General features: G+C 41.1%; 1 protein-coding gene across 5 annotated transcripts in view; it reads left to right on the forward strand.

Moving 5' to 3' along the window:
* evlb (Enah/Vasp-like b) overlaps positions 1-12618 on the forward strand; it is a 118955-nt gene that overhangs the window by 27004 nt on the left and 79333 nt on the right. For 2 of the 5 annotated variants that reach the window (XM_062044982.1, XM_062044983.1), the window contains exon 1: positions 4433-5002. The exons of 2 other annotated variants lie outside the window; for them this stretch is intronic. In XM_062044982.1, coding sequence (XP_061900966.1) covers positions 4908-5002 — 95 coding nt within the window. In that variant the 5' untranslated portion in view covers positions 4433-4907. Of the gene's footprint in view, positions 1-4432; positions 5003-12618 lie in introns of those variants that run through there. One more of the 5 variants, XM_062044985.1, reaches the window with a different exon arrangement.

Below are 12618 nucleotides of genomic sequence, written 5' to 3' on the forward strand. Positions count from 1 at the left end.
TAACTAGCTACTGCAGCTATTAACATATTGAGTCAGTGAGCTTCTGACAGTTCATTCTACATTCTAGTTCATTCTACAAATCATGCCTCTCAATTATAGTAGAAGGTTGTGGCCATTAACTGATAAGTTGGTCAACTTTGACATTCAATTTATACCTGGAGATGGCGAGAAATACACAAAAAAAGCTCTTTTGGAGCAACTTAAAATGTTTTTTTTTTTACCTGCGTTAGGATTATGACTGCGTGGGTTCCCTCCGGGTACTCCGGCTTCCTCCCACCTCCAAAGACATGCACCTGGGGATAGGTTGATTGGCAACACTAAATTGGCCCTAGTGTGTGAATGTGAGTGTGAATGTTGTCTGTCTCTGTGTTGGCCCTGCGATGAGGTGGCGACTTGTCCAGGGTGTACCCCGCCTTCCGCCCGAATGCTGCTGAGATAGGCTGCAGCACCCCCCGCAACCCCAAAAGGGATAAGCGGTAGAAAATGGATGGATGGGATGGAGGATTATGATTAATTTTTCATCTTAATGGGAAGATATGAACATCCCATCAGTCTGCATTACAGTGAGAGCAGACATTATAGAGTAAGTGTTTATTTTTTTAAATATGTTCGTAGTTTGTATTTCTTGTTCAGAACTTGGCAATAGTCCTATTTGCTGAATCTGCTTATCACTCAGTTTCTAAAACTTGTAGCTCATCCTCCTTATGTTCAGGATAAAAAACAAAAGGTTCTGGATCATCATTTTTCCCATAGTAGTCTTTGTTGGCTCTCATGAAGTCTGTTATGAGTAGTCGTAGTTGTTGTTGTTGACGGAAATAGCGAACGTTGTAAAGCGTCTGTGTAATTAATGTTCAGCTGTATGCATCAAAATATGTCAATATCACATGTTATTAGGAATGTGCCTGTTGCTACATGACATATGTACCTGCAGCATTTATATAAAATGTTAATGGTTTTTGGATGTTTTTAGAGTACTTTATGGGCACAATAGATGCAATGACGTAATGACTCCCATTACTTCCATTGTTAGCTGACTTTCGCTAGCGTTTAGTTTTAATGAAAAAAAAAAAAATTCCTAATGTGAAATATGTTTTCTTTTATTTTTAAGTCAAGTTTTGGGCCGATTGTAACTCACATACGATTTCCGCAGCTTCACTCTGCAAAGCGTGTAAAGCTACTTCACTGTGTGGGGTTAGTGGTGAGCAAAACAGTACGATAAGTCGACAGTTAAAAGGGTTAGAGTATATTCAGTACAATTACACTCAGCTGGAAATAATATTTATGTATGGCATTCGTGTGCAGAGCACAGACCTTCTACATGATATAAAGTTAAAGTTAAAGTACCAATGATTGTCACACACACACTAGGTGTGGTGGGATTATCCCCTGCATTTGACCCATCACCCTCACCCCCTGTAAGGTGAGTGGAGCAGTGAGCAGCAGCGGTGGCCGCGCCCGGGAATCATTTTGGTGATTTAAACCCCAATTCCAACCCTTGATGATTCACACAAAATCATCAAGGGTTTTATATATATATATATATATATATATATATATATATATATATATATATATATATATATATATATATATATATATATATATATATATATAATATAATATCAAATATATCATATACATTAACACAATCAATTGGCATGTTATTGGGTGTGCTTAAGCTTAAACGCGGCATAATTTAGTGATGTCAGACGGGGACCACAGACATGTCATCGGATGCTATCTTGCTTCTGAGCAACTTTATGGATTTTTATATTACTTCTGGTTTTCACTTTTTTGATTAATATTGGCCTGTGGCGCAGATGGTAGAGCAGCTGTGCCAGAAACTTGACGGTTCCAGGTTTGATTCCAGCTTCCGCCATTCTAGTCACAGCCGTTGTGGACTTGGCCAACATACTTCACCCTTCCATGGCAGCTTCCACCATCAGTGTGCGAATTTCTGTGTGAATCAATGTAAACCGCTTTGGGTATCATTCCAGGTATTGTAAAAGCGCTAAATAAATACAGACCATTCAAATGTAGAAATACAGACCATTAATGGATGGCTAAGAGGACAGTTGATGAAGCTCGGTTGCGGTGGTCGTAAAGCGCTTTCCCCTCAAACTGACGCTAACTTATATTAGTGTGCGTGACTTTGAGGGACTTTTGTGGAAGAAATATTTTTGTATTACAAACTTTTATGTGGTGTTGCTTCCTTATTTGTGATTATTCCAAGCTGATTATCAAATCCTACCTGTGTCTTTTTTTACGCATTGCAGCGGCACCCGAGTGACTGTGACAGCGTGTCATAATTATGACGGTCAGCATGGATAAACAAAAATACTGATAGCAGTATCATACAGTATGTCCAGAATCTTAACGGTCCTCCTGGACCAACCCAATTAGGAACCAGTACCAAAGAATACTGGTACTGGATATATGTCCCTAGTTCTAATCCACTTGTGGCAGAAATACATTAGGCAGTTGACTGAGTTACACAGATTACACATTTTCTATGTATTATTTACGATATTCGTTAGATTTTTTTTAATTAAAGCACTGCTTAATTGGATGTATTTTTGTTCGTTTTTCATGAGTTCCTTCTTTTTCATTAGGTGGTAGAAATATGGACAGATGGATGGATAGATGATTAGTGTTCATTTTTGCAATCAACCTGATTTAAGCTTTGTTCGGCCTCTTGTTGAATGTGATGGTTCATGTATTAAATCAACAACAGTCTTTGTGATTACCACATGTTTTCATATCATTTTTACAAGGTTTAGACATGTTAATTATTGAATATTATTCAAATCAAGAGTAAAATGACCAATTCAGTGTTTGAGTGGGCCTTTGGCCCCTCTCTACTGGAAAAGTTGGGCCCCATGGTCAAAAAGATTACAAAACCATAATCTAGCGCAGTGGTCCCCAACCACCGGGCCACGGCCCGGTACCGGTCCGTGGATCGATTGGTACCGGACAAGAAATTAAAAAATAATAATAAAATAAAATAAATTTTTTTTTTAATTAAATCAACATAAAAAACACAAGATACACTTACAATTAGTGCACCAACCCAAAAAACCTCACTTCCCCATTTACACTCATTCACACTCATTTGCACAAAAGGGTTGTTTCTTTATGTTATTAATATTTCTGGTTCCTACATTATATATCAATATAGATCAATACAGTCGGCAGGGATACAGTCTGTAAGCACACATGATTGTATTTCTTTATGACAAAAAACAACAACAAAAAAACCAACAACCCCCCCCCCCCCCCCCCCCCGGTCCGTGGGACAAATTTTCAAGCGTTGACCGGTCCGCTATATCGCAATACTGTATTGTATCATGACTCAAGTATGTGTGCTTGGACTCCTTGCCAATACCCTGCCCTAATTCCTACTGTAGCTTGTATGTTAGATGCATTCCATAGCATCTCTTTCTGCCTCTTTGCCGTTTCCTGGCTTTCATTTTTGTACTTTGTACATTCACTCTTTGTGAGCATGATTGAAGACACTCTTTACTTGCACGTCGCCTCTGTCTCTGCATCCCGAGGGTCCAGCCCTATCAGATCAGGAATCCTTTGGCCCATTGGTGGCTTATTTTGCAGTTGTACTCAATAAAAAAAAAGTATAGAGACTGCATGAGTCATCAACACATAAGATTCTGTGTTTGTTACATGCAGTGGGGGTGATGTGGCTCAGATGGTAGAGCGGCCGGCCAGCAACTTGAGGGTTCCTGGTTTGAATCCAACTTCTGCCATCCCAGTTAGCGCTCGCCTTGCTCCCAATGCCACTCACACTGGAGTTCTGTCTACCTCTGTTTGGACAGGTTGTACTAAAAAACAAATTGTATCATAATCAAGATGTTATACGAAAAAATGTTGGCTGAAATTTTCATTGAAAATCGAGTCATAGGCTGTAGCTATTTATGTCGATCTTGGGCATCTCAGGTGTGCAGTCAGTGTCAACACAGTGATACTGGAATGATAAAACATATACAAATGTAATATACTGTAGGTGCTGCATTGTGCACTTACTGTAGACATGCATCATGTTGTTCCATTCATTAAAGCACAGCCACTGACTGCATTGCTTTCTCATTGTCTCCCTTCACCATGTGTCCTACTCTGTTAAGCAACATCCAGTCAAAGCGTGTGTGTGTGTGCGTGGGCCTGTGTGTATCCTAGCAAGATGTGAGCCATCAGATGAATTAAAATCCGTAGCTCCGCCTCCTCCTCTCGCCATCTTTCTCCCCCACCACGTGGCGTTACGCATCCAGCAGATGGTGGGAGAGGAGGTGAGGGCGGGCGGGCAAAGAGGAGAGAGATGATGGATGGAGGAGAGGAAGGAGAGGGGGGAAGGCAGAACCAGCAGCTCTTGACACAGCTGGGAGGGGGGGAAAGGGAGGTAGGGAGGAATGGCGAGCGAGTAGGTAATCCAATGAGACACAGAGAGGAGAGGCAGAGCGAGGGCAACGCCTCAAAGCACCGGGAAGCTCTCTCTATCCATCGCCATCTCACTTCCCTTTTTCCCCTCTCTCTCTGTGAAGCGTAAAGCGACCTCTCGTTTTAATGTGGCTGCAGCTCTCGCCTTTTGTCAACATTTAATAGCAGCCCTATGTGCATTGTCACGCTAAAGAATGAAGTGGTGACTGGCTCCTTGGATTATTGCTCTTTTTTCCCCCGCCAGTGGCAGCGAGGTGCAGGCATCTTCTTTGTGGAGTCATCTTTGTTGAGGGATATATCGGTTGGTGGGCCTGAGAAGCAAGGGGTTCACAGGGAAGGGGGCATGCCTTCCTAGCAGTTAGACATTTGGGGTGCCATGCCGCCACTTGAACTCTGACCTGACAGGAGCAGGATAAAGCAAACACATTGTCTTTTTCTTTCGATTTTCTTTTTCTGTCATCATGGACATCAACCTCCAGTCGCACCGCTTCTACTTCCCTCAGATCTATTGCGCCGAGCCGGGGGCGCAACCGCAGCTGACCGAGTTCAAAGTCAGGTAAGTTAGTGATGTCAGCGAGTTGTCATAATGTTTTACATGCATGAGTGACGCTACAATGATGCTGAATGTGCAGTGAAGGCTGCTGTGGCCTTGCGAGGGTGAGGGGGGGTGGCGGCTGAATGCTAGTGCGCTGGCTAGTCAGCTTTTTGGTCCCTTAGGAGCAGCATTGATGGCTCATGAAGGAGCTTGCCAAGTTTGGCAGTGGTGGTAGGGGCAATGATAGTGCCGCAGTTGTATCACCAACGCCACCCAGGGCAAACACTATCATCGCTTACCCCCGTGCGCCTCCTTTGTTCTCCGTTTGACGTTGGCACTTTCTCCCTCCAGCGCTCACGGGCACCTTGTTGCACCCACAGGCGGCCCCTCATGTTTGCCTGAGGCGGCCAAAGACCCACACTGGCATGCCGGCGCCATATGATGATGACAACCAAAGATGTCACCCATTTTTACTGTCACTCAGATTCAGTCACAGAACATCTTTTCACAATCATATCCTGAAATAGGGATGTTACAATGAGAACATTTCATAACATGGTTATCTTTATTGTCACAGTATTGTTGAATGTGCTTAAAAATACACACACCAAAATCTTTTTACCAAGTTTTATAAAAAAAAAAATGTAAAAAAAATAACAATATATATCTTCATATTTATCACTCTGATATAAGAGAGCATAGCTTGTAGGTTCAATGTGTGCGATTGAATATTGTAGTTGCTCAGACAGCAATGTGTTTATACAAGTTTAGATTGGAGTATGATGTTAATTTGTCATGTATTCTAGCATTTAAGATAGCTATGGATTAGCAATGTTAGCTACAAGCTAACAATCAGCATGCTAGCTTTCTTTTCTAGGAAATGATCAGTATCACCAGTTTGTGAGTTAATCGAATAGACTCGCCTTCAACTCTCGGACAGCACAGGAACAAACATTATGGCGTCTTTATTTCAAACGTCTTATTGTTCCTTTGTCACTTTAAAACTATCAAACGATTTAACTTCACAAGTTGATAGGCCGTGTCCGAGTTGAAGCCGGAGAAGATGACGTAACGCGACCAAATGTAAGTGAACCTTGAATGCCACGATGACGACAAAGCACGTGCACTTCTGGACGGGAGCAGTCGTGATGGCCGCCGTCCAGTTTGCCAAGTGAGGTCTTTGCTGGGATGGTGTGATCATCAGGACTTCCTGTCCATGATCGTGGGGCGGCATAGCTAGGTTGGTAGAGTCGCCGTGCCAGCAGCTTGAGGGTTCCAGGTTCGATTACCGCTTCCGCCATCCTAGTCACTGCCGTTGTGTCCTTGGGCAAGACACTTTACCCACCTGTTCCCAGTGCCACCCACACTGCTTTAAATGGAACTTGGATATTGGGTTTCAATATGTAAAGCGCTTTGAGTCACTAGAGAAAAGTGCTATATAAATATGCAAACCCTGTTTCCATATTCGATGTTGCCCGCTCAGCTGGCCTGGTTACTGTGGTTATTATGTGGTTACCTCAATGTTGATTAATCAATTAACCTTTATTGGTAATAATAACCGTTGGGAGTTTTAACACGGTTTATTATTGATACAGGTAATTGTCACATCCCCAATCTTGATATTTTGCATGCTTATTTAAATTCTTCATTGCAGATAAACCTTGAAAAACAATCAATCAATCAATCAAAGTTTATTTATATAGCCCTTAATCACAAGTGCCACAAAGAGCTTCACAACCCACGACATTCCCGGATCCAAATCCACATCGGGAAAGAAAAAACTCAAACCAATGGGACAAGGAGGGATATGGAGTCCTCTATAACTAAGGTGTGGTGGCCGGTTGACTGGGGTGTAGGACTAGCTAAAGGGCTAAATCTGATATGTGTCATAACCGACTCACCGGTTATCGCTATGGCTAACGCTAGCAAACGTGTCCCCGGCGTCTAAAGTTACAAAGCTACTCTGCTCTAACTGGCGGACACGGCACTCTTGCAGGGCCAACTTATCCATGAGAAGGGTGCATATAGAACATTTTTCACCAAGTCAAGTTCTAGTTCTTGCTGTCTTCGGAGCACGGGGGCTTCTGACTGGGACTCGCTTAGCTTCGCTAGTTTTGCAGCTAGCTAGCTAAAAGTAGAGCAGTGAAACAAATAGAGTGAGTGCTATATAAATTCGATAAGACTACTAAATGTGTTCGTCATTGGTTATGATGGCAAAAAAACTAAATATTAATCAATTAAATTCACACTTGGAATGGACAGGATAATTCCTTGAATCCTTGAAAATGTTGTTTATAGGTGTTCACTATTATTAGACATCAAATCAACATTGACATTATCATGGATACATCAACATCACTTAATCGCATGATGCGCAGGTTTTTTTTTCCCGCTGTCCCCGGCCGGCATTTGAGTGACAGACATGGTCGCCCATCAAAATTGTTGAGCCTTGCATTTGTTTGTCTCTCGTTTCAAACAGGGAGAAAGACGTCTCACTATTTGCATTGCTATCAGAACCTGAGCGCGTTTATTTAACAGAATAATTAATTGAACGCAGTGAGCCCTCATTTCAGTCATTCGGGGCGCCGGCTTTCCACACATAGGAAAAACAGAGAGCCTCCCTACTCAGGACCCGCTACAAAATAACAAAAATTAGGAGGATAAAATATGATCACAAAACCAAATGTCCCGTTATGGTGATATTTCAGCTTCAAATCAAATGGACATTATTAGCCCATCGACATGGACAAAGAAGCGAGAAACCATGAAACAAAAAACAAAAAGACAACGTCCGACCTTGTTTTTCCAACTGGGAAAAACAATGCACTTTAAGATGTTCAATTTCTAAGTAATATTTTTCCTTACAGAAATTAGTCCATTTTATTTTTTGTTTGTTTAATTATTTAAGATAAAATAGTTGTTTACCTTCCAATTACAGTACTGTAAAATAATAAACAATTCAACAGTAATGAGAAATAAAAGTTTATATTATTTTACTTGCATTATCATATATATTATGATTACATTGTAAACACTGTATAGTTTTTTATTGGTTATTTATTCAGTTAAAGAGCATGATGTAGATAAAAGCTCTGAGTCTGTCTGAATAAAGCTAAATATTTTTTAAAGTAAATTATTGCATATCGTTCTGTGTGGCACCTTCATACAAGAATATGTTTGAAAGTCTAAAAGTAACATGCCTTCCCTCACTCGTTTTTTTTTGCAGTTTTGTGCATTTTGTGCATAACAATTGTAAACCGCAATCGCAATTGTGGATAGACAAATTGCAATTGGGTTTTTTCTCAAACTCGTGCAGGCGTAGTTGTTTGTGTGCAATTCATTGTTGATGAATCGTGTCTTAAAGCAGTTGGGTGAGAATGGAGCGCACTATTTGGTCGCAGCCAGCAGAGGCGCTGTTGATTTAGTAGGCGGCAAAACGTAACAAACAAAAACTAGTCAAATGATTTCAACCAAACTTTATTGAGAAGTGTGGCATCGTTCAAGGAAGACAATGTACGATTCTAATTCATTCATTATTTTGCAGATGAAAAATGGGAGCCTTGGCTTATATTTCTTTAGTTAAGCATCAGTCAGTCACTTTGGAATAATCGATACCGCCACCAGCAGGACTGAAGTGGACTGCCACATATAGATTTGGTGCTACGTGTTAGGTGATGGTATGCAATGTTACTCTTTTTGACAGTGCATACGCAATGTGTGGAGTAAGTATACACACCTGGAGCCTCCTGTATTAAGCGTGCGTACGCACAAAATCCTAGCGTACGCCCAGTGATTGGCAAGCTACTTGGAAAATGTAGTAAGCTAAGCTACAAGTTACTCTCGGTTAAATGTAGCAAAGCTACGGGGGAAGCTATCCCCGTAGAATTGTAGCAAGCTACACTACAAACTACACGGCAATAGTAGCTTGCTACATCAAATATACATTTAAGGGGCATTTATATCTCTGAGCACAAATGTATACTATCACTGTTAAAGTTTCTGAGAGTGTCCAAATTGACTCAATAAGGGTCCGTTACTATTAACTATCTTGTCATTTAGCTGGGGACACTCTACAACTACCTCTAGGGGTCCCTGCACCCCACTGTATGTATTTATTTAGTTTGCCTTTAATTTAACCCCGATAATGTTATTAATTTTCTCTACCAACAGTAAAAAACAGCATCTATCTATATCTTGACCAAAAAAAAACGTTTGGGAACAGTTGGTAAGGGTTATCTGCAGTAAAACTTTTCTTGAACTCAATTCACCTTAATGTGTGTTCCTAAATTTGTGTTGGACGTCTTTAATGAAGAGTGTTTTCTCTAAACGCATACATTTGTCTAAATATGACCAAGGACAAGCAATATTGTGGGTTTCCTGGACATCGTCTTCATCACTAAAGAAAACATCTAATAATGAGACTGATAAAAATAATAACCTCAATAAAACTCCTGAAGGTCAGTATTACCGTATTAAATGGAATTGATTAAAAAACCGTGTTTGATAAACCCCACTTTAATAAACTTACAGACCAACTAGTGTTAACTTGCTAGCTTGCCTAAAGGCTAACAGGAACACAAAGGACATAATATCATACCCCAATCTAACCCTGTATAAACACATTGCTGTCTGAACAACTATAGTAAGATATTCACATTAAACAAACTGTGCAAAATATGAAAAGTGATCGATATACTGCATATACTCTAAAGTGTTGGGTCGACACGGACGGAGGTGTCTTCTACAGGAAGTGTACTTGTGTGACATCACATAAACCGGAAGTGAAGTGAACACCCAATTTGCATTTATTAAAAAAAAACAATTCTAAACTGTTTACAAATTAAAATGGAAGAAGATAACCATATTTAAACACTTAAATGAAAAATATATGGCTATTATGAAGCCAGAACAACAATGTTAACGTTTCTTCTGCCAAGAAAGTATATTGTGTGTCTATTATTTAGTTAAAAACAAAAATTCAACTTGGTTAAAAGATTTCAGTGTGTGTATAAGTACTTTTTGAGCACATTAAACAATACCCCGTATTAATGATAACCATGCTAATTTTGTTCACAGTAACCAGGATATGACACTTTTATATAGTTACATCCCTAACCAAACCAACCACTTCAAAAACATTGCAGTCTTGTGGGAGACATTGCACTTAATTAGAATTTAAAATACATTTTTGTTTTAATAAAATACATTTCTAATCCAGTTTTGGCATAAGTCAGCGCAATGTGGATTGTTTGAGCGGCACTCCTCTAACAGCTATGATTAGTGCGGCTTTAAAGGATTCAGTCCTGCTAAGACGCTTTCCGTCTGGCAGCGGTTCTCTCAGGTTGGAGAAGGTTTACGGGGCCATGACATGTTACTACATCACAGCCGAGCCAAGGTTCTCCCATGGCATTTAATAAGAAATAGGAGACAGGAAAATATGTCTGTAAACAAGCACGATGCTACGTCTCACTTTTGTTATGGTTTAGTTTAGCATTGCACTATTTAACCAATCGTTTTAATTTTTCCAACAGTAGAAGTCATGCATCTTGACTTCACCATACATTTCGAAATATCCAGAAATAGCATCTCATTTTCTTATGTCTTCATTGGGAACAATGTCAGTTTTGCACTTTTAAAACAATAACTCATACTTGTAAGCTACATTAACGTTTTTTCAGTTTAGTTGCGTGTGGATTAGATAAGGTGCAATAAAGAGGAGCAATTACAGCTGTTGACAGTAAGGTGAGCTTTTGAAGTGAGAGGGAGGATGAGGAGGAGAAGCCGAGGAAGCAGGAGAATAAGAGATGGGGGATGGTGAGAACAGCACAGCTCACCAAAGGAGAGCAAATGTGAGTTAGGCAAATTATGGATGTGGAATTAGAGGAGGAAAAGCAGGGGAATTGCACTAATATGAATGTGTTGTTTTGTTTTGAGGTTTGTTGCTTTATTATATTGTTTTCTGAAAGATACTGGCATACTTTATACTAGCACCAGCCCCTGTTGTATGGTGGTTGAAGGTATGACCACATCGCCATGACAACCAGTGCTGGTCAATTACAAGGCATCGTTGACACACAGCATATAAAGACTGGAGAAAAAAGTACATTATATTGTGCTACAAGTGATCGTGTTTACACAGAACATTGATGGCTGAGGAAGGAAGGAGGGAAGGAATGAACTTTATTATCATTGCACAAGTACAACAAAATGTAATTTTCAGCACAAACACGTTTAAGAGTAGACATCCATTGTACAGGGGTAAATAACAGGAACGCTGACGGGTTGCCTCTTACAGCGCTCTGTAAAAGGTGGACCTGAGGGTTGAGTAAAAAAAAAGTCGATCTCAGACTGGGCTCCTATGGGGGCGGAGGGTGGGCTGAGGCAGTCTGGAGCCAGGAAAAAACCTCCACAGCCACAATAAGTATATATACACATTACGACAGAGAAACCACAAGACTTGCAAAAGGAAGGGAAGGGGGGGGGGGGCGCTTTGGTGCCGAAGCTGCAGCTCTTTTGGCGCTGCTCCAGCCGTTCATCGACTCAACGGAGTTAAGCTGTGGCAAATACGTAGGGTGGGGGCAGGGGTATGTGTGCATATGTATTTGTGGTCAATGGAGTGTGTGTTGTGTCTGTAGGCCTGGAGTTGCTCTGCAGGCACGTCAAACTCCCCAGGTGTTATTGACAGGGAAGGAGTTTGCTCCGTCTTCGCTGCACTGTCCTCTAGGGGAATCTTGAAGCAACAACTTTGCCAAGTGGCTTACAGCCTGGGAAAACGATACAGAATAGTATGTTAGTGTTTGCGAGTGAAAACAAATTTGAACTTTTCATTCTAATTGTCTATTTCTGGTCGTCAAGTTCACCATGCAAGGCAGAAGGCATCTCTGATGTTGTCCAGTTTGCGATTTAGTTCAAAAGTCTGAGTGTCCACGCTCTGCCCATATTTCAATTATTTGTGGGAGCTTTGGGGTACCTTAAACAGCTGCGAGCATCTTCCAATTAGTCGATACACCAGGGCAAAGCTTACTCCAATCAGCAGCTGTCATCATGATTCTGAATAGGTAGATATCTTCAACGTCCTCGACTGAAGTGGTCGCTAGGCTCGCAGCACTCCACTTCTGTCTTGTGTCCAGCAACAACCAATCTTACCAGAACAGGCAGGTTCCCCAGAACTCGAGATCTTGTCAAATGCGTTGAAGCCAGTTGATCAAGTTCATTGTATGGATTTTGGAGAGCAGAGCAAAAAGAGGTTACAAGAAAGTTAAACAAGACAAGACAAAGAGGCAAGCAAGGCAGATACGGAGAGGGAAGGGAATGTGATCACCTTCGCCTAGAGCAGATTTAAATATTTAGTCTATACGTGCTCTTGTTGTCAAAAAACACTGTAGTATGCATGCCGAGCAGTAGATGGCGCTTGTCATCTTTGTCAGGGTATGTGTGTCAGGCTTGTCCCTGACAGTTTGGTTATGTTTTAGTTTCCCCTCTGTGTTTGTCTTTATTTCCTGTCAGCGCTTTTATTTAGGTTGTTTCCTGCTTGTCTCCCTCAGCGCTGTGTTCCCTCAGCTGTGGCTGATTGGCACCTGGCCACACCTGGTGTCAATCAGCCAGCTGCTATTTAAACCTGCCTTGCCAGCCAGTCA

This window comes from Entelurus aequoreus, linkage group LG04 (assembly GCF_033978785.1).
Source record: "Entelurus aequoreus isolate RoL-2023_Sb linkage group LG04, RoL_Eaeq_v1.1, whole genome shotgun sequence".
In the NCBI taxonomy this organism is placed as follows: Eukaryota; Metazoa; Chordata; class Actinopteri; order Syngnathiformes; family Syngnathidae; genus Entelurus; species Entelurus aequoreus.